This window comes from Oncorhynchus mykiss, chromosome 19 (assembly GCF_013265735.2).
Source record: "Oncorhynchus mykiss isolate Arlee chromosome 19, USDA_OmykA_1.1, whole genome shotgun sequence".
Taxonomy (NCBI): Eukaryota; Metazoa; Chordata; class Actinopteri; order Salmoniformes; family Salmonidae; genus Oncorhynchus; species Oncorhynchus mykiss.
Window position 1 is genome coordinate 53,207,381 of NC_048583.1, and position 22,801 is coordinate 53,230,181.

The 22,801-nt window shown below is 42.2% G+C and overlaps 1 protein-coding gene across 7 annotated transcripts in view; it reads right to left on the bottom strand.

Moving 5' to 3' along the window:
• The window catches only part of LOC110498112 (arf-GAP with SH3 domain, ANK repeat and PH domain-containing protein 2-like), a 110,620-nt gene extending 88,573 nt beyond the window's left edge, over positions 1-22,047 (bottom strand). For 5 of the 7 annotated variants that reach the window (XM_036955081.1, XM_036955077.1, XM_036955078.1 and 2 more), the window contains exon 1: positions 21,476-22,047. In XM_036955081.1, coding sequence (XP_036810976.1) covers positions 21,476-21,601 — 126 coding nt within the window. In that variant the 5' untranslated portion in view covers positions 21,602-22,047. The remainder of the gene's footprint in view (positions 1-21,475) is intronic. The other 2 variants (XM_036955080.1, XM_036955079.1) reach the window with 1 other exon arrangement.
• Between the last annotated feature and the right edge of the window lie 754 nt (positions 22,048-22,801).

Here is a 22,801-nt window from a genome sequence, read left to right on the forward strand (position 1 = left end):
AGAGAGGGCTAAGGTTTCAAAGCTCCTTGTCAATTTAGATAGATTCCCTCTAAATTTAAAATGCATTATCATCAGGAAACAGCCGGCCCGGAGTCAGATGACAAATAGGGTGGGCTATAACATCTAGATGTTGCCATGTAACTTCACAGAGAGAAGTATTTTGAGTTGAGCAGAAATGTATCTATTATTAAAAAAAATAGATGGCAATAACAGATTTCTGAATTAATTCACCAGTTATTAGCATAACTAGCAATATTAGATATCGTAAAAATGTTTTGCCAATGGACAAAATTGGGTTCTTACTAGTGGATTTATTACCTTGCGATTACACTAACACTTCTTGAACACCTATAAAATCCTTGTATGATCTAATTGGCTATAAAATAATAGGAAAACGACGAGCAAAGACCTTATTTTAAGGCTTTACAATTCAATCCATGTTGGAATCCTATTTCCTCTAAACCACACTAACAACCTCTCTGGCTCCACTACCATCCCACTTCCCCCTGGCTGTCAGTGTCATGACTGGAGAAAAACGCCCATTCCTGCCAGACAGCCATTAACCCCAGAATGGCTGACCAACACAGACCCCACATCTGCTGTCTGGGCCTGGCTTAGATATGAGCTGAGTAGGCGAGGCCTAATACCTAAAGCACTTGCACTAGATTATCCATGGTCTCCCAAAACCGTCTACATTATCCACGGTCTCCCAAAACCGTCTACATTATCCACAGTCTCCCAAACAAAAACATGGAGAGAAATTAGCTGGGGAGGGTCATTCCTATTTCATGAGCTTTTTATAGAGCATCCATTTTACAGTCTCTTTGTGGGTTTGGAGTAGATTTTAACCTCCCTTTCTCCTTCTACTGTATGTGAAACGAATGAGGGTGGAAGTCTTGGAATAACAAAAGTGTAATGGTTTAAGTAGTTTTCCTAAAATAGATTTGTATTTTTAGGCTACGCTATCATCACATTGGCTAGAGACTCGTTTTTTTTTGTAACAAAAAAATAGCCTCTCTGTCAAAACACACAGAGACGTATTTTATGTCCACTGTTTCCAAGGCCATCGTAAGGCCAGGGGAGTAGGAATTGGGCAAGATGAGTAAAAAGAGCAGATGTTTCAGTGAATAAGGGACATGAGAAAAAGATATGTTGACAATCTGGGAACTTGTGCTTTCCCTCCCTGAGACGAAGGGCAATCAAAATGCCAGGATTAGATTAGTTCCTTGGAATAAAAGGCATTCCTTGATGATTGCATATTGTATAGTGACAGGGGCGAACCTACCTCATTGTTCTTTTCACAGTACTATTTGATGATGGCATGTCTAGTGGCTTGGACCCCAGCACACTTCAACCAGACCCCCACTACCACAGACTCCCACTCAGAGAAAACAAAGCAGTCGTGTGGGGTCTGAACTGCTGAGGAGCATGGGAGGGAGCAGGGAGCGACACCCACAAAACACGCCTGGTTCCCGTCTGGTATCACACAACAAAATCCCCTAATGCTGGAGTCATACAAGGAAACAGTCAGTGACGCGAGTTGAAACTTCGCCAAGAAAGGGGGCAGTCTGGGGTAATTATCTAATTGATTGGGGGTACTGGGAGGGGGACTTTGATTCTAATCCAATTGTTATAGATGTTATAGTTAGAGCAACCTAACACCCTGAAAAGAAAGAAAGGACTGCAGTGGCATCAGTGTTTCTGCCTTAGGGTTTATTCCACACCACCCTGGTTTGTAAATGGCGTACAGTTATTACTGGATTGTGGGCCTCATTCACTAGGCCTATATTTCTGAGAAATGTAGCAAGACTGGGGGTGGGTGATTAAACAAGGCAGAGGGGAGTCTGGGTAATGAAGTCTATATGTGCAGCTACGACCGTGGGGAGCAGGCTGCTGTGGCAGAGACCCTCCCGACACAGAGCATGTGATATAGCTGTAGATGCGCGGCACAGGGTGAGCGCTCGGCCTTCGGCCTCTCCGTCGAGAGGAGGACAACCAGAAGTGGGAAAGCAGCAACTCATTTAAAAACATATGACTGCACACACATCCCTTCTATACAGTGCCTTGCGAAAGTATTCGGCCCCCTTGAACTTTGCGACCTTTTGCCACATTTCAGGCTTCAAACATAAAGATATAAAACTGTATTTTTTTGTGAAGAATCAACAACAAGTGGGACACAATCATGAAGTGGAACAACATTTATTGGATATTTCAAACTTTTTTAACAAATCAAAAACTGAAAAATTGGGCGTGCAAAATTATTCAGCCCCTTTACTTTCAGTGCAGCAAACTCTCTCCAGAAGTTCAGTGAGGATCTCTGAATGATCCAATGTTGACCTAAATAACTAATGATGATAAATACAATCCACCTGTGTGTAATCAAGTCTCCGTATAAATGCACCTGCACTTATACACCTGCACCTGCACCTGCACTGAGGTCCGTTAAAAGCGCAGAGAGCATCATGAAGAACAAGGAACACACCAGGCAGGTCCGAGATACTGTTGTGAAGAAGTTTAAAGCCGGATTTGGATACAAAAAGATTTCCCAAGCTTTAAACATCCCAAGGAGCACTGTGCAAGCGATAATATTGAAATGGAAGGAGTATCAGACCACTGCAAATCTACCAAGACCTGGCCGTCCCTCTAAACTTTCAGCTCATACAAGGAGAAGACTGATCAGAGATGCAGCCAAGAGGCCCATGATCACTCTGGATGAACTGCAGAGATCTACAGCTGAGGTGGGAGACTCTGTCCATAGGACAACAATCAGTCGTATATTGCACAAATCTGGCCTTTATGGAAGAGTGGCAAGAAGAGAGCCATTTCTTAAAGATATCCATAAAAAGTGTCGTTTAAAGTTTGCCACAAGCCACCTGGGAGACACACCAAACATGTGGAAGAAGGTGCTCTGGTCAGATGAAACCAAAATTGAACTTTTTGGCAACAATGCAAAACGTTATGTTTGGCGTAAAAGCAACACCCTGAACACACCATCCCCACTGTCAAACATGGTGGTGGCAGCATCATGGTTTGGGCCTGCTTTTCTTCAGCAGGGACAGGGAAGATGGTTCAAATTGATGGGAAGATGGATGGAGCCAAATACAGGACCATTCTGGAAGAAAACCTGATGGAGTCTGCAAAAGACCTGAGACTGGGACGGAGATTTGTCTCCCAACAAGACAATGATCCAAAACATAAAGCAAAATCTACAATGGAATGGTTCAAAAATAAACATATCCAGGTGTTAGAATGGCCAAGTCAAAGTCCAGACCTGAATCCAATCGAGAATCTGTGGAAAGAACTGAAAACTGCTGTTCACAAATGCTCTCCATCCAACCTCACTGAGCTCGAGCTGTTTTGCAAGGAGGAATGGGAAAAAAATTCAGTCTCTCGATGTGCAAAACTGATAGAGACATACCCCAAGCGACTTACAGCTGTAATCGCAGCAAAAGGTGGCGCTACAAAGTATTAACTTAAGGGGGCTGAATCATTTTGCACGCCCAATTTTTCAGTTTTTGATTTGTTAAAAAAGTTTGAAATATCCAATAAATGTTGTTCCACTTCATGATTGTGTTGTTGATTCTTCACAAAAAAATACAGTTTTATATCTTTATGTTTGAAGCCTGAAATGTGGCAAAAGGTCGCAAAGTTCAAGGGGGCCGAATACTTTCGCAAGGCACTGTAGCTTCCTGGCTGAAGTGCGCAGTTGCGAGTGCATCCTGACAGCAGGTAGGAGTCGAGAGGATCTGCCTTGTGGTAAAGCTATTCAGAGCTGTCATTTAACTGAACTGAAATAATAAATTAACATCCAACGACTCAGAGCAGTAAACGTGCCTGAAACGAAGAGCACAGAGAATTAATAAAACAGCACAGCCTACTTCAATGTCCATTTCTGTGCGCTTCACTGCCTCAGGCCTACAGTATGCACTCACGATTTGGGTGAGAAATAAAAAGGAAAAAACCCTTTCAAGCACAACTTTAAGCAATTTGGAGCAACTGAGTAAATATCTGAACAGGTCCATTGCGCCATTAAGGGGACCATTAACAAGCTGTAGTTCCAGTGTTTGACACAGAACAGTAATGTATGCAGTTAGCCTGAATGAGTGGGAAAGTCAGCCGGCGCAAAGAGTCAGCGTCTTCACTGGGCATATTATGGTCAGTGGGAGTGTCCTGAGAGCCATGCAGATGAAGGTTAGCAGAGTGAGGAGAACACACAGCTCTCTCTCTACCGATGTCACAAGACCCCGCAGCTTCTGACCAATGAGTGAGTCAAGTGCACACACACACAATAAACACTCTCTGAAGTCCACTCTCAATTGCACTGTAAAACAGGAGTTTGATGTGTAAGCAGGACTAATGTAAAGTACTTTTTTTTCTTACTTTAGTTTATTAAAATGTATATATTATTTTAGCAAATATTTTCGTACTTCTGCATTGTTGGTTAAGGGCTTGTAATTAAGCATTTCACGGTAAGTATTAGTATTGTTATATTAGGCGCAAGTCACAAATACAATTTGATTTGATACCTGCAACAATAAACACAACATGTCCATTAAAAAACACCCGACAAGGTAGACAAAATGGTAAACTGAGAATCATGACTGACCCTCCACCTCCTAATCGATCCCGCTCCAGAGTATAGGCCTCGGTGTAACACTCATTCCTTCGACGATAAACGCGAATCCGACTATCACCCCTGGTGAGACAAAACCATGATTTGTCAGTGAAGAGCGGCAGCGTAGCCTAGTGGATAGAGCGTTGGACTAGTAACCGTAAAGGTTGCAAGTTCAAATCCCCAGGCTGACAAGATACAAATCTGTTGTTCTACCCCTGAACAAGGCAGTTAACCCTCTGGTCCTAGGCCATCATTGAAAATAAGAATTTGTTCTTAACTGACTTGCCTAGGTAAAAAAAGAGCACTTTTTGCCAGCGACGGTGGGTCTGTGCCCATAGGTGACGTCTGGTGAGGACCTGCCTTACAACAGGCCTACAAGCCCTCAGTCCAGCCCCTCTCAGCCTATTGCGGACAGTCTGAGCACTGATGGAGGGATTGTGCGTTCCTGGTTGCCATCCTGTACTTATCTAGCAGGTGTGATGTTCGGATGTACCGATCCTGTGCAGGTGCTGTTACACGTGGTCTGCCACTGCGAGAACGATCAGCTGGCCGTCGTGTCTCCCTGTAGCACCGTCTTAGGCATCTCACAGTACGGACATTGCAATTTATTGCCCTGGCCACATCTGCAGTCTTCATGCCTGCTTGCAGCATGCCTAAGGCACGTTCACGCAGATGAGCAGGGACCCTCCTGGGCATCTTTCTTTTGGTGTTTTCAGAGTCAGTAGAAAGGCCTCTTTAGTGTCCTAACTTTTCATAACTGTGACCTTAATTGCCTACCGTCTGTAAGCTGTTAGTGTCACGACCGTTCCACAAGTGCATGTTCATTAATTGCTTATGGTTCTTCGAACAAGCATGGGATACAGTGTTTTAACCCTTTACAATGAAGATCTAAGTTATTTGGATTTTTACAAATTATCTTTGAAAGACCGGGTCCTGAAAAAGGGATGTTTTTTTTTGCTGAGTTTATGTACATATTCTTATTCCATCCCTTTAGATGTGGGTGAATTAGGTAGTTGTGGAATTGTTAAATTAATGTTAGCTATTACTGCACTGTCGGAACTAGAAGCACAAGCATTTCGGTACACACGCATTAACATCTGCTAACCATGTGTATGTGACCAATAACATGTCATATGGTAAAGACTTTCACTTATTAAAAAAAGAAAACTGTCCAAACACAACTCATAGGCGTTTGGTGCTTTACTACTCACTGGTGAAACTACAAAAGGGAAATCCTTAGACCTGGACAGTCACCACCTGCCAGCAATAATCCTCACACTTTGGTGAGGACATAAAACAGAGTTACTAAAACCTGCAAAGAAAAACACCGGTTCGAAATAGAAAGCCAGGCAGTGCCGAATCCCTGGTGTAGGGCTGGGCAATATATCAATTGAATTTGATTATTTAGAATGTATGTTTTTGCACGATATTCCAAATGCCTGTATTGCAATAATCAAGTTTTTATGAGTGTTTATGTCTGCTTGTTCTCATGTTGTCATTTTGGTCTCGTCTCCTTCTGTGCTGTGCATACCTTCCCATTTACACCAGAGATCTGACGAGATGCACATGTCTCCGCCATAACAACAGGAGTCTACCCAAAAGATTCTGGAAAATAAATGCTCAGTTTGTCGTGCGCGGCATTGCACTACCAAATACCGATAGCAGCATTTTAGCTGTCTAGTGTGTGTTTTATAAATGTGCAATAAACCTAAAACAATTATATAAGGAATTGGCAACTTGTTCTCATTCTGAGAAATAAGGTAGGCCACTTGATTTCAACATCTGAACACAGCGGACAGGCTAGCATGCTGTTCAAACAGCTGGAGACGGACAGAAAGGTGGGTTCATAACAATTCAACTGTTCTGCATGTTAGCTAGCAAATGGACCCTAGCTGGCTAAACTTAAAATATAAAGATTAGCTGGACCTTAGTGGGTCTTATGGTTGTGGAAGGGTTATATTTAGCCTAGGTATAATTTCACGAGCCCTGAATTCATTATATTATTGCTGATTGTTTGAAATGCAGTGTATTTGACCTTTTAATTGTCAAATAAAAACGGGTGTTTTTAGTTTTAAAATCGAGATATACACTAGCGTCACATAGAAATGTCCTTGTTTTTGAAAGAAAAGCACTTTTCTTGTCCCTTAAAATAACATCAAATTGATCAGAAATACAGTGCAGGCATTGTTAATGTCGTAAATGACTATTGTAGCTGGAAACGGCTGATTTTTTTATGGAATATCTACATAGGCATACAGAGACCCATTATCAGCAACCATCACTCTTGTTCCAATGGCATGTTGTGTTAGCTAATCCAAGTTTATCATTTTCAAAGGCTAATTGATCAGTAGAAAACCCTTTTGCAATTATGTTAGCACAGCTGAAAACTGTTGTGCTGATTAAAAATACAACTGGCCTTATTTAGACTAGTGGAGTATCTGCAGCATCAGCATTTGTGGGTTCGATTACAGGCTCAAAATGGCTAGAAACAAATAACTTTCTTCTGAAACTCATCAGTCTATTCCATGAGAGACATTGCCAAGAAACTGAAGATCTCATACAACGCAGTGTATTACTCCCTTCACAGAACAGCGCAAACTGGCTCTAACCAGAATAGAAAGAGGAGTGGGAGGCCCCGGTGCACAACTGAGCAAGAGGACAAGTACATTAGAGTGAATTGCCCATATGTTTGAAAAAAAAAAATGGAGATATGATTTTTAGGCCATATTGCCCAGCCCTACCCTGGTGTAGCTATAGGCTACATCAATGGATGGCTCCATTTGTGTCTGGAGAAACCACTTGCCAATTGAATGACCCTCTGCCCTGCAATTGACCACTTCAAAGACATTTTCCCTTCCTTTGTTGTCAATGGGGTGTCATATGGACACTGTCACATGACGACCAACATTCCGCACCGCAGATTGGTTTATTCAACCATCGTTGACAAACTTTCAAGTTCGTCTTTGGGTTGGGGTTTGGGTGCAATATGATTCTCAGATTTTATTTCAGCAACCACTGCCTGTGAACACTGGACAAGATGTGGCATGCCTGGAAAGCAGAGGGATTTGGGATTTTCAACACTTAGTGGCTATTTGAGACCATGTGAGAAGAGCTGTTCCTCTCAACATTACCGATTTACAGGGAACAATTGAAAAGATACAGTGCCTTCAGAAAGTTTTAAAAAACAGCATAGTTTTCACATAGACCCACTCTCTCCAAGATACTGTTGAGAGACCGTGTGAAGATTTAGGGCAGAGCTGACCACAAGGAGGAACAGCTACAAAACAACCACAGCCAGATCTGAACACCTACAGGCTAAAGGCTATAGGTAGTCATCAATAAAACATGGCAATATAGTGCAAAGTGTTCGATTTGGCTGCTCCTTGCCCCCAGCTCTGCTAAAATCATTGAAAACTACATATCGTTCAAAGGATTGTTAAATAAAATAAACTATTTGGTTGTAATATAATACCTCTTGAAGAGCATGCCTTCAGAAACTATTCATACCCCTTGACTTATTCCACATTTAGTTGTGTTACAGCCTGAATTCAAAATGGATTCAAATGTATTTTTTCTCTCACCCAACTAAACACAAAGTGAAAACATGTTTTTAGAAATGTTTGCAAATGTATTATAAATGGAATACAGAAATGTAATTTACATAAGTATTCACACCTCTGAGTCAATACATGTTAGAATCACCTTTGGCAGTGATTACAGCTGTGAGTCTTTCTGGGTAAGTCTCTAAGAGCTTGACAAACCTGGATTGTGTAACATTTTCCCATTATTCTTTTCAAAATTCTTCAAGCTGTCAAATTGGTTGTTAATAATTGCTAGACAGCCATTTTCAGGTCTTGCCATATATTTTCAAGTAGGTTTAAGTCAAAACTTTAACTCGCCCACTAAGGAAGATTGGTAAGCAACTCCAGCGTAATTGGCCTTGTGTTTTAGGTTATTGTCCTGATGAAAGGTGAATGTCTCCCAGTGTCTGGTGGAAAGCAGACTGAACCAGGTTTTCCTCTAGGATTTTGCCTGTGCTTAGCTCCATTCTGTTTTTTCTATTCAGAAAAACTCCCCAGTCATTAATGATTACAAGCATACTCATAACATGAAGCAACCACCACTATGCTTTAAAATACAGAGAGTGGTACTAACTAATGTCTTGTATTGGATTTGCCCAAAACATAACACTTTGTAATAAGAACAAAAAGTGAATTTCTTTGCTACATTTCTTTGCAGTATTACTTTAGTGCCTTGTTGCATAAAAACTAAAAATGCTGAGTTAGAAACACCTCCATCTTTGTAGTGACTGGGCGTATTGATACAACATCCAAAGTGTAATTAATAACTTCACCATGCTCAAATGGAATATTAAAATGTTTGCTTCATTTTTTTTGTACCCACCTACCAATAGGTGCCCTTCTTTGCGAGGCATTGCCAGCAGCATACCACCCTGCATACCACTGCTGGCTTGCTTCTGAAGCTAAGCAGGGTTGGTCCTGGTCAGTTCCTGGATGGAAGACCAGATGCTGCTGGAAGTCGTGTTGGAGGGCCAGTAGGAGGCACTCTTTCCTCTGGTCTAAAAAAAAATATCCCAACTGCCCTGTGTAGGGTGCCGTCTTTCAGATGGAACGATAAACGAGGGTCCTGACTCTCTGAGGTCATTAAAGATCCCATGGCACTTATCGTAAGAGTAGGGATGTTAACCCTGGTGTCCTGGCTAAATTCCCAATCTGGCCCTCAAACCATCACGGTCACCTAATAATCCCCAGTTTACAATTGGCTCATTCATCCCCCTCCTCTCCCCTGTAACTATTCCCCAGGTCGTTGCTGCAAATGAGAATGTGTTTTCAGTCAACGTACCTGGTAAAATAACGGATAAAAAAATACATTGGAAAACCTCTCTGGTCTTTGTTGATGAATATGTGTTTGAAATTCACTGCTCGACTGAGGGACCTTACAGATAATTGTATGTGTGAGGTAGTCAATCAAAAATCATGTTAAACACTATTATTGCACACGGAGTGAGTCCATGAATCTTATTATGTGACTTAAGCACATTTTACTCCTGAACTTATTTAGGCTTACCATAACAAAGGGGTTGAATAAATATTGACAAGACATTTCAGCTTTTCATTTTCAAAAAACGTAATTACACTTTGACATGATGAGGTATTGTGTGTAGGCCAGTGACAAAACATCTCAATTTAATCAATTTTAAAGTCAGGCTGTTACAACAAAATGTGGAAAAAGTCAAGGGGTGTGAATACTTACTGAAGGTGCTGTATACTACTGATGTGAAGTGCTTGAAGATTCAGGTGACTGAGCAGTGAAGACAAGCGGAACTTCAATGATTGGTCGTTAATAGAGTGATTAAGAGGTGAAAAGGTCAGATAAAGACAAAAGGGGAGCTTGGCCAATCCCCATGGGTGCAGTACACTTTTACTGAATCACACTCAAGACTGTTGGTTGTAGGTGTGACACAGTGACCCGCATTCACTCTCAGTGGGAATGTTCTGGTAGGCTGTACGATGAACAACTGTTGAACTGGAAATTCAGGATCTGATTATGCCCAGAGTATACCAACTGAGAATACAAATGTCAAGCTTTGAATGAAAAAAAAAGAGAGCTTCTGAACTACCTCGGGTGAAAAATCAGGAAAGAGACCCGACAGCACCGTTTTAAAGGAGTCTGTTTGACTTAATAAGGAAGTATTTAACAAAGTTTATAAATTAGCAGGGGACTGATGAAAGCTCAGCGTGAGGGAGGGATGGGTAAATTAAGACCAAATGGGTCTAGCTCCCCATAAAATCCAGTCAGCGTAAACACAGTTTCTGGTCTGCTCATATTTACCAATGTGTAGGCCTCATGGCGGAAACTTAGCAATGCCAAAAGCAAAGTGCCATAGTTGCATACAAGGAGCATTGAGGATGCTTGAGGGACTTGGAGTGAGACTGCGTTCACCTGGAAAGGATCAACTGGTGACTTTGGAAAACATATGATCCAGTGTGCTGTGGAAGGGATACGTGCAGGAGTGTATCTGCTGTGAAAAGGAATGAAAGATCCTTGTATAAAGTTCCTTTGAAGTCTGAGGACTTTATTACTTTTAAGGATTCTGATCCAACTTAATTCCAGGTTCCAGGAGTACTAAGACAACGTTGCTCCAAAGTAGGTGGAGGCACTACTTTGACAGAAACACGTTAGGCAGAGGCACTACTTTAACAGAAACACGTTAGGCAGAGGCACTACTTTGACAGAAACACGTTAGGCAGAGGCACTACTTTGACAGAAACACGTTAGGCAGAGGCACTACTTTAACAGAAACACGTTAGGCAGAGGCACTACTTTGACAGAAACACGTTAGGCAGAGGCACTACTTTGACAGAAACACGTTAGGCAGAGGCACTACTTTGACAGAAACACGTTAGGCAGAGGCACTACTTTGACAGAAACACGTTAGGCAGAGGCACTACTTTGACAGAAACACGTTAGGCAGAGGCACTACTTTGACAGAAACACGTTAGGCAGAGGCACTACTTTGACAGAAACACGTTAGGCAGAGGCACTACTTTGACAGAAACACGTTAGGCAGAGGCACTACTTTGACAGAAACACGTTAGGCAGAGGCACTACTTTGACAGAAACACGTTAGGCAGAGGCACTACTTTGACAGAAACACGTTAGGCAGAGGCACTACTTTGACAGAAACACGTTAGGCAGAGGCACTACTTTGACAGAAACACATTAGGCAGAGGCACTACTTTGACAGAAACACGTTAGGCAGAGGCACTACTTTGACAGAAACATTCAGCTGTATTAAAGTTCGTGCCCCTCTGGGAACAGCTTAAACACTCAACACTTTTCTGTAGTTTTTTTTTCTTCAGCTTTACTGTGGAAAGAATGGGTACATTGTGCATGTCCCAACTCTCCAGGGAGGCAGACCTGCTTGACAAGTGGATATAGTATGAGGAGGGACATTAAGGATATCTAAAACAAAGTTCCTGAGTTTGTTTTCTAAAACAGAGTCTATTAACCTGTCTTTTGTTGACTAATGTAGAAAATCTGTAAAGAACAACCTAAATCTAGCCATTAATGACATCATAAGACCTTGTTGATGGCTTCTCAAAGAGAGAACACATCTGAAAGCCCTTCCTCCATGAACCCACTGCAGTTTTCAAATGGTTTATTTTTTGTTGCTTCTTTTACCCCTTATTTCTTCCCAATTTCATGACATCCAGTCTTGTCCCATGGCTGCAAATCCCGTACGGACTCGGGAGAGGCGAAGTTTGAGAGCCATGCGTCCTCAGAAACACGACCCTGCCAAGCCGCACTGTTTCATGACACACTGCTCGCTTAGCCCGGAAGCCAGCCGCACCCATGTGTCGTCGGAAACACCGTACAACTGGCAACCGAAGTCAGCTTGCAGGCACCCGGCCTGGAGTCGCTGCCGCTAGAGCGCGATGGGACAAGAACATGTCGGCCGGCCAAACCCTCCCATAATCCGGATGAAGCTGGGCCAATTGTGCGCCACCTCATGGGTCTCCCAGTCACGGCCGGCTGTGACACAGCCTGGGATCGAACCCGGGGCTGTAGTGACACATCAAGCAATGCAATGCAGTGGCTTAGACCGCTGCGCCACTCGGGAGGCCCTCCCACTGCAGTTAAGTGAACACGACAACCCAGCAACACAATTAAAATAATTTCTGAGGAAACTGCTCTGCCCCTGTAGAGGCCATGGCAACAAATCAATGAAGTAGTTAATTAATGAAGAGGCACAGCATGTCAGGAACACTTAAAAGGAAGCTGACGGTGGGCCTCCACACTCCCATGTACCCCATGCACAACAAAGGCCGGTGCACTCCTGACCCCTCTCTCCGATCACACACCATTCTATTAAAACGATTTCCTCGCACCCCCTTATTCCGATGAATGATCCTGTGTTGTGGCAGTGGTGGGGGGGATATTGTATCCCAACAGCCCAGGGTCACCAAGGGGAGCCCAGGCCCCAAATCGATAGGGAAAGTACCGTGACCCGTCCCCCTCCCACCTTTCCACTATTTAGCCACATTGGGGGGGGGGGGGGGGGGGGGGGGTGACTTCTCATCTGTAGGAAGGCCCCAAAGAGTGAGAGAGAGAGCCTGAGACTGGGAGAGACTGCTGTCACTGGCTCCAGTTATGCAAGATACCTTACGCTTCAAACACACACATTGGAGGAAACATGCTGGGTACTCTTAGGGTAACAAAAGAGGACTTTTCATCATTTCCGATAGAAAGGTTGTGTGATACCATTCTACCATTCCAGTGTTTTACCTACTATATTGTATTTACTTCGCCACCATGGCCTTTTTTTCTTTTGCCTTTACCTCCCTTCTCACCTCATTTGCCCACATTGTATATAGACTTATTTTTCTACAGTATTATTGACTGTATGTTTGTTTTACTCCATGTGTAACTCTGTGTTGTTGTTTGTGTCGAACTGCTTTGCTTTTATCTTGGCCAGGTCGCAATTGTAAATGAGAACTTGTTCTCAACTAGCCTACCTGGTTAAATAAAGGTGTTCTCAACTGGCCTACCTGGTTAAATAAAGGTGTTCTCAACTAGCCTACCTGGTTAAATAAAGGTGTTCTCAACTGGCCTACCTGGTTAAATAAAGGTGTTCTCAACTGGCCTACCTGGTTAAATAAAGGTGAAATAAAAATAAATATATACCAAATCAAATCTAATTTTATTGGTCTCACATGGTTTTTCTTCTTGTTTGCTAACTAGACTGTCAGAAGTGAGGATGTAGACAAAAAATATTGGCAAAAAAAAAAAAAAAAGACCAAGATAAAGAATGAAAAGAGACAAAAAAACAACAACAAAAACACAACCAGCTTCCAGCTTCCAGATGGAACAACTGTAGGTCATTAACCAGTTCAGACAGAATCTGGCAGGGGATCATATTTACTATGGGGCATGTTTGGTCCAAAGCTCTGAGGAGAAATGGTCTAAATGTGGTGGTCCTTCCAGCGAAATCATTTCAATTACACTAAGTATTAATAAGCTCCTTAAGAGGATGCAGGCCAAGGTGGCTGGCAGTCTGGGCAGCTCATTCATCAATTGTCTCTGCATACTTTATCCTTGGTGTCTGAGGCCTTGTTAAAACTTTCCTCCATGCCACCTGTTCTGCGCTACAGGTGCTGACTCCAGCCCAGCCTGGTGGGTCCCACAGACTATGCCCAGGAATCTCTGAGTAGATGAGGCGATGCTTTCCACTGGCCCGGGAAGAAAATACCAAATTGTTTGCATATAGTCAATTTACACACAGCTCTGACACATGTTTTGTGTGGACCCCAGGAAGAGTAGCTGCAGCTTTTGCAACAGCTAATGGGGATCCTAATAAAATACCAAACCACAACAAATAATGAAGGGTTGTTGGACACACCATCAGGCTGCTCATCTAGAGGGAACGGGGTTGCAGGCTCCATGAGAAAACCTATTGCTATTTGTCTGTAGATACAGTCAGGAGTATATTACTGTTCAGCCTTCAGATTACACACCGCAGAGTGAAGCAGCCTGGGCTGGCTGGAAGATTGTTGATATAATCTTTTTATAATGGATATAAGTTGCATCCATTTCTCAGTACGCAAAGAGGAACCTGTTGATTATTCTGTGTAGCTTGGCAAATAAATAAATAGTCTCTCTGAATGACAACAATGATGTTTGTTTCTAACATTAGGACTGTTTTCCTAAAGAAATGAATGCGCTTTGTGTTTTGTCACCTTCACCGCATCCGCTATCCACTGCTTTTCACAATCTTGGGGAATTCAATTAGAAACCACCAAGTATGGAGTGGAGACCACTTCCTCATTGTTAACCAGATTCATAGAACAGACTCAGCACATGAGATTAGGGCTGGTGCAAACAGTTACCCCGAATGCCACGGTCATTCCCCTGATACTTCCCAATAATCTCTATACAGAACCATGCAGTTGAGACCACATGCCCCACCAGAACCATGCAGTTGAGACCACATGCCCCACCAGAACCAAGCAGTTGAGACCACATGCCCCACCAGAACCAAGCAGTTGAGACCACATGCCCCACCAGAACCAAGCAGTTGAGACCACATGCCCCACCAGAACCATGCAGTTGAGACCACATGCATCACCAGAACCAAGCAGTTGAGACCACATGCCTCACCAGAACCATGTAGTTGGACAACATGCCTCACCAGAACCATGTAGTTGGACAACATGCCTCACCAGAACCATGTAGTTGGACAACATGCCCCACCAGAACCATGTAGTTGGACAACATGCATCACCAGAACCATGCAGTTGAGACCACATTCCCCACCAGAACCATGTAGTTGGACAACATGCATCACCAGAACCAAGCAGTTGAGACCACATGCCCCACCAGAACCATTTAGTTGGACAACATGCCCCACCAGAACAAAGCAGTTGAGACCACATGCCCCACCAGAACCATGTAGTTGGACAACACGCATCACCAGAACCATGCAGTTGAGACCACATGCCCCACCAGAACCATGTAGTTGGACAACATGCCTCACCAGAACCATGTAGTTGGACAACATGCCTCACCAGAACCATGTAGTTGGACAACATGCCTCACCAGAACCATGTAGTTGGACAACATGCATCACCAGAACCATGCAGTTGAGACCACATGCCCCACCAGAACCATGTAGTTGGACAACATGCATCACCAGAACCATGCAGTTGAGACCACATGCCCCACCAGAACCATGTAGTTGGACAACATGCATCACCAGAACCATGCAGTTGAGACCACATGCCCCACCAGAACCAAGCAGTTGAGACCACATGCATCACCAGAACCATGTAGTTGGACAACATGCCCCACCAGAACCATGCAGTTGAGACCACATGCATCACCAGAACCATGTAGTTGGACAACATGCCTCACCAGAACCATGTAGTTGGACAACATGCCTCACCAGAACCATGTAGTTGGACAACATGCCCCACCAGAGCCATGTAGTTGGACAACATGCCTCACCAGAACCATGTAGTTGGACAACATGCCTCACCAGAACCATGTAGTTGGACAACATGCCTCACCAGAACCATGTAGTTGGACAACATGCCTCACCAGAACCATGTAGTTGGACAACTTGCATCACCAGAACGATGCAGTTAAGACAACATGCCGGGATAAAATATCCAGAGGGTGCAGGAATCTATATACAGGACGACAAAAAAAATCCATGCAAAATGCTGGCTGTAAATGTCCATGATTCAACTGAGAAAACTGAGCAGTATGTATGGAGGAGAGAGACAGAGTCAATGAGCCTGGCTGGTCCAACATTGGACCCCCTATTGTGACCGTGTGTGGGCCACTGCCATGCTCAGAATCCAGGAATGTTTCTCTGTGAAAGGAAGGCCCGTGTTTGCACAATGGGTGCAGTCCGGGAACATGAAACATCATCCAATTTACAGGCCAACACAAAGGATAGGCTCAGTTAATGCAACACGTGTGGGTTTCACACTCTGATGTGCTATCCTGTAACATACATTTACCTTTGAGTAGGAAAGTGCAGTTTGTTTGCAACCCATAAATCAGAAAAGGCTGAAGTTCCATAAAACCAAAAGAACAGTCATATCAAAGCGCTATGGATTACTCAACCGTTGTTCAACGCTGATAGTCAGTCAGACCAGCAATTTAGTACTTGGCTTCGTTCCCATTGTGACTGTGGCCAAAGCAAAGTAACTTCTGCACAGTCAAAGAGACTTCCTTGCTCAAAATGAGAATGTATGTGATCAGACTAATATAAACAAAGTCTCTTGTAAAATTAAAACAAAGGCAGGTAGCACAAAGGCATGGAGAAGTTGCCTCATTTTACAACAACCCAGAGGGGCGTTAATGACACAAGGCACAAACATCCTCTTAGTGGACCAACTGTTTTTATAGTTGTGGTTTTTAGACCACGGTAATCCAAGGAACTATTTTAGTAGCTCCACCTCTGCTGGACACATTAAGCCCATTTATTTGGAGATGAGAGACAAAGCTTTTACAATCCAAAAGCCTAATTAAAGTTCTGTCCACTGTAATTGGTTTATGTAGAAATAAATCACACAACAGACTAGGTCCCATTAAGCCCTATAAGTGGCAGTGTCTCCTAGATAGTGTGTCTCCCTGTGCTACACTGTGGGGATAGCAGGCTCATCTGAACAGACCTGGTCAATGCCATCAGTCCAGTCAGAGGATGAAGGGTGAGCACAACACTCATTCCAGAGCACTCATAAGAGACAAGCTGTCATCACATAGGACTGGAATCGGCCCACGTGAAGCAGACGTCATGCCATCTGGTCCACAGATATTCACACTAATCACACCTCTCCCACAATTAATCTCTCACTCCAATAAGTACAGCCTTAGCACGGAAGTGCCTAGTTTAATGTGAAACCAAAACTTGGATGCCAAAATGTGTAGGCCTAAAACACCAAGCTGACAATTATCAAAGGCAATGATCAAAACTGAAATGGCAATGGTTTTTCTATATATTGCGAAACATTGCTGCACTGTCGACATTTTTCAGTCCTGAAATACAGACTTGAGTAGGCTACATTCAGACAGTCCTCAACTGTCTCTTCAAGGGCAAAATGGAGACGCTAGCAATTTTATAGCAAGACAATTCTCTAGTCACAGAATCAGCACAATTGTGGGAATCCAAAACAGCGCCATCAGATCTCCTTTATGCACGCTAGACTGTGATGTCACCTGATGCCCATGTGAAAGCCTTTAGTGTATACAGAAAATAAAGCAGATCTTTATTTTTTAGCCATTAACATGGAGGGAGGAATAGGAATTGTCTTTTTGCCTCATTACATTTTAATATGACGTTGCTTCTCTGATTGACAGTGCCCAGTGGCAGTGTCCATTGATAGGCATGATTAACCTACCACACACACACACACACAACCTTTCACCTCCTTAAAATCAGCTGGATTAATCAAATATGGTTTGCATTTCTTCATAGCTCATAAATTACAATACTAGAGCAGTAAGAAGGAACATGGGTCTAGAAATGACACTGACACATTCAAAAACACTGCTGCAATCCTAGGCACCTTGTGAGTATATTACTGAGTCCAGGCAACTGGCTGGACACGATATGTAGAGGTGTTCACAGTTTACTGCAGTGTCTAATTGGGCAAACAGACATGAGGCCTTACAACAAGCTCTGTGAAATTGGTTGTTGATCATTGCTAAACAACCATTTTCAGGTCTTGCCGTAGATTTAAGTAGATTTATGTCAAAACTGTAACACGGCCACTCAGGAACATTCACTATAACAGGATGCATCCAACACTATGCTTAAAAATATGTTTTGGAATATTTGTATTCTGTACAGGCTTCCTTCTTTTCACTCTGTCAATTAGGTTAGTATTGTAAAGTAACTACAATGTTGATCTATTCTCAGTTTTCTCTTATCACAGCCATTAAACTCTATAACTGTTTTAAAGTCACCATTGGCCTCATGGTGAAATCCCTGAGTGGTTTCCTTCCTCTCCGCCTAGTCAGTTAGGAAGAACGCCTGTATCTTTCTAATGACTGTGTGTATTGATACACCATCTAAAGTGTAATTAATAACTTCACCATGCTCAAACGTATATTCAATTTCTGCTTTTTTATTTTTACCCATCTACCAATAGGTGCCCTTCTTTGTGAGGCCTTGGAAAATCTCCCTGGTCTTTGGTTGAATCATTGTTTGAAATTCACTGCTTGACCGTGGTACCTTATAGATAATTGTATGTGTGGGGTACAGAGATGAGGTACTCATTCAAGAATCTAAAATCACTATTATTGCACACAGAGAGTCCATGCAACTTATGTTACTTGAACTTATTTAGGCTTTTCAGCTTTCATTTTCAAAAAACATAATTCCACTTTGACATTACGAGGTATTGGGTGTAGGCCAATGACAACAAATCTGAAATGAATCCATTTTAAATTCAGGCTGTAACAACAACATGTAGAAAAAGTCAAGCGGTGTGAATACTTTCTTTAGTCAGAGCTAGAAATGTCAGATTATTTCATGCAAAACAATTGTGCACATTTAGCTCTATCATCAAAATTATACAGCAAGTAACAGATCACGTGATCATTTATTTCTAGATTCGTAAGGGTAGCCTCAAGATCTCTCTCAATATTGGTGACCATTCATTTAATATTTGAGTGATATAAAATAAAAGTGAACTATACCTGACCAGTATGAGTGGTTTAGGTGAATTTCCCATCCTTTGTGGGCTCTGCCTGTCAAGCAGCAGAAGGGAGCATTTGCAGATGTACTATTAGCTGATAATGTTTACTTTGAAAGCTACCAGTAGAACCTGTGTACAGTTGGCTAAACATAGTGATAAGTAAACATAAGGTACTTTCTTCTCCAACCAACATAGGCCTACCTAGTGAAGTTAGCTAACATTATCTCCTTTTCAACACTGTTTTTAAGAGTATTTAATCACGATTGCTGCTGACAGACATGATAGGCTGCATTGATTGACGGACCACGTCAAATTGGCTAGCTAGCTGATAACAGATAATTTCAATATGCCAAGTTAACAAGCTAACTTTCAAGGGATAAACTAGATGGCTATACTTGCTTGTCATCTATAGTGGTGATGACAGTAGTCCGACTGACATCTTTACCAAGACATGTTGATGTCAAGCTCTTTCCAAAAGCCAATGATACGTTGTTTGATTAGCTAGCTAGCTAGCTACAAGACAAATGGATAGGCTCTGAAATGAAAAGATCAGTTGATGTTTACTGGTCATGTAAGCATACAATTACTTGCTGTATAACTCTGATAATAGAGCTAAATGTGGAATAATCTGAAATGTGTAGTTCTGACTATGCTTTTCAAGAGGTGATGATATTAAAACCAAGTCATTTATCAAATGTATTTAACAATCCCTTGGAAATGGCACGTAGTTGTCAACGGTTTTAGCGGAGCTGGGGGTCTATTGAGATGTTTTATTGATAACGACCTATAACCCAGTGCATTTCCAGTTGTCACTAGTTACCACAGCCATGAAAACAAAATGGTGCTTTTTAGTCTTAATTTAAGGTTAGGCATAAGGTTACCAGTGTGTTTTAAAATCAGATTTATAAAAAATAAAAAAGTTGTAGACATAGGCAGGGCTGAGCCATAATTATGACTGTCGCTGTGGTAACAAGTGATGACCAGCTTTTCCTGGTCAAGTCATCAATAATTGTAAAAACTCTTGGCCCCACTAGGCCACTTAAATTCAATCCAACCATTTTTATCCAGATTTTTATTTATTTATCGAAACTGACACCAGGGATCAGCATTCCACCTTTAGGTGTCTGTAGAAAGATTAAGCACCAACAGGTGCCTGCCCCATCACACCTCTAGAAACACAAGCCTTCTCTCTAATTGGGATGTGTAGATAAATCAGTCTGAGCTTCCCTAGAATCAAAGCCTCAATCCAGTGCCAGGATATCATTCTGACAACATGCACTCAAAGTTTGAGGCGTGTAATATTGAGTCATATCTAAGAGAGGGAAAGCGTACTATCATAAGGAGATACTGTCTGTATGTATGTATGCATGAGGAGGACAAACAGACTACCTTTGTTTAGCATGGGGCAGCAGGGTAGCCTAGTGGTTAGAGTGTTGGATTAGTAACCGAAAGGTTGCAAGTTCAAATCCCCGAGCTGACAAGGTACAAATCTGTTGTTCTGTTCCTAGGCCATCATTGAAAATAAGAATTTGTTCTTAACTGACTTGCCTAGTTAAATAAAGGTAAAAAAATAAAATGACGCTACTGTCCCTCCTGCAGCATTTCATGAACATGGATGAAGCTAAGCAGTACATGCAAACAACAGCAATAAAGCAGATTTGGGGACATGAACAAGGGGTGGGTCTCCTTTGACTGCCAGTTAGTATTATCCCAACACATGACTGCTATGAAATGTGGCATTTATGGATGACATCTTTAACTGTTAATACACAACAGGAACAAAAAAAAAAAAAAAAAAGATAACCATGTGGGAAATGCTCAGTCAGTGCTCTCATTAGGGTTAGGTGGTGGGGGTGGGTTTTCATAGAACAAAGCGGAAGTGTTCTTTCTGTTAACGACCTGCAAGTTTGATGAAGACCTCTCAAACACACAGATACTGGGGCAAAACTAACCCATCTATAAACCACAGGAAAAGTCCTATTCTCGGGCGTGGCCTATTGATGGAAAATAAATACCGAATTTATTGAACAGGTGCCACATTAATTGCAAAGCTCTTCTATTCCTCAATAGACATTCCATTTTTAAAAATAAAGAAAATGTAGCGCCATTGTTTGCATGATATAACTGTTTCCATTGAACTGTCCATGTTTTCCTGGTAAACTCTCTGGGCCAAGATGTTCGTTTTTGAAATCGTTGATTGTAAACTAATGGTCAAAGGAGATGTCCCAAGTAAACAAAGCAGCTAAAACCGATTATGCGGTTCTATTATCCAATAAAAGCTAAGTGGCTATTGTTATATTCTGTACATAACAGCAACATCAGAACGGTGTAAAATAAATGACGATTAGTAGCCTAATTGGAGAAAACAAGTTCCCACTTTCCTCTGTTTGAGAGCAATGCAGAACAAATGGCTCTAGTGCTTGATGAAAACGCCCAACCATTCGGGAAAAAAGCCTACTGTGATAATATAGCATTTTGGCCAGTTAGTTTAGAGTACCTTTATAACCGACATAGGTACTACAACTAGGTCTAAGTAATGCATTATAACCTTCGACGTGTCCGGTGATGCTACCGAATGTGGACCTTGAAGTAGCCTATAGGCTTTGGAATTCACCACACCACTCACCTCCTCCAAAGCAGTCACGGTATTCCTACAGTGGGACATTCTAGTGGTGAAGTTTGATGCAGTTGGCGCTTTATAATCTTCATTTGTCTCCGCCATGAACTCGGACACTGTAATTTGGTCCGGCATACTTTATTCTTTTAGAAAATATATTGTATTCCTTCCTGTTAAACACCCGGGATTTAATTCGAAGTTTACGTTTACAATAATATAAAAGTCTGATAAAATGCTCTCATGTAAACCATTGCTAGATGTGTGTTATTCCCTTGTTCGCGCTCGAGCAGTCACACTGCAACAATGTTGCGCGCCTGATTGTAACAGTCGCTGCGGTAGCCTTTCCGATTCCAGATGGGTCGCGGTCACTGCTCTTCCCCGTCAATTTGGCGGGTCCCACTCGACTTGCAGGGAAATCCAAAAAGATTAAGCTTCTATTATTTTCTCTTCTGTAGGTGCCCTCTCTCTTCCGAACCTCAAATAAAGCCTGTTAACTTCTTTCCAAGCGTGGGAAACAACGAGGCGTTCTAATGCAAGCTCAGAAATTGACAAAGGTGAAGGAGGGATTCAATGGATGTGCACGATCCAATGGAGATCCCCAGCTGGTCAATTTGACCCAATCAGAGTCGATGGAAGGCGTGGTCTCTGTCATCATTACAGCGGCATCCAGAGGTTTTTTAAGGTAGATCAAAACTCATGAAATAGCCTATATAAATAATTCTGAATCTGTTTATTATTATGTTTCCATCAATTTTAAGATTAAACTGTGTCAGACTAAGATCTATTTTCTTAATTCCTACGCACATTAAACTACAGTTCATTTATTGTTTTGACCTACTTCAGTCAATTCCATTTTTGTCATTTATCAGATGCTCTTATCCAGAGCAATTTACAGGAGAAACTAAGTACCTATTGACAGGTTTTTCACTTAGTGGGCTCAGAGATTCAAACCAGTGACCTTTTGGTGAATGGTCCAACACTTAACCACTAGGCCAGTGGTTCCCAACCAGGTGTACTAGGTCCCCTGGGGGTACTTGGCCTATAAACAGGGAGTACTTGAGAAGACTCATGACACCATAGACCTACTGGTAAAATGCACGTGAGGGGGTACTTCAGAAGTACTCCAGGCAGGGCAAAATTCAGTTGGTGGTACAGTAACTCGAAAAAGGTCGGGAACCACTGCGCAAGGCTAGCTGCCACCTAAATGGACTATAAAATGAAATAAAATAATTATTAGCAACAGCTTGACATTCAAAGTCTTGGAAAGTCACTAGAGAGTGCATTATTAATTATTTTATGGTGCATTTGGGTTAGGCTATATCACCGTATTTTCCA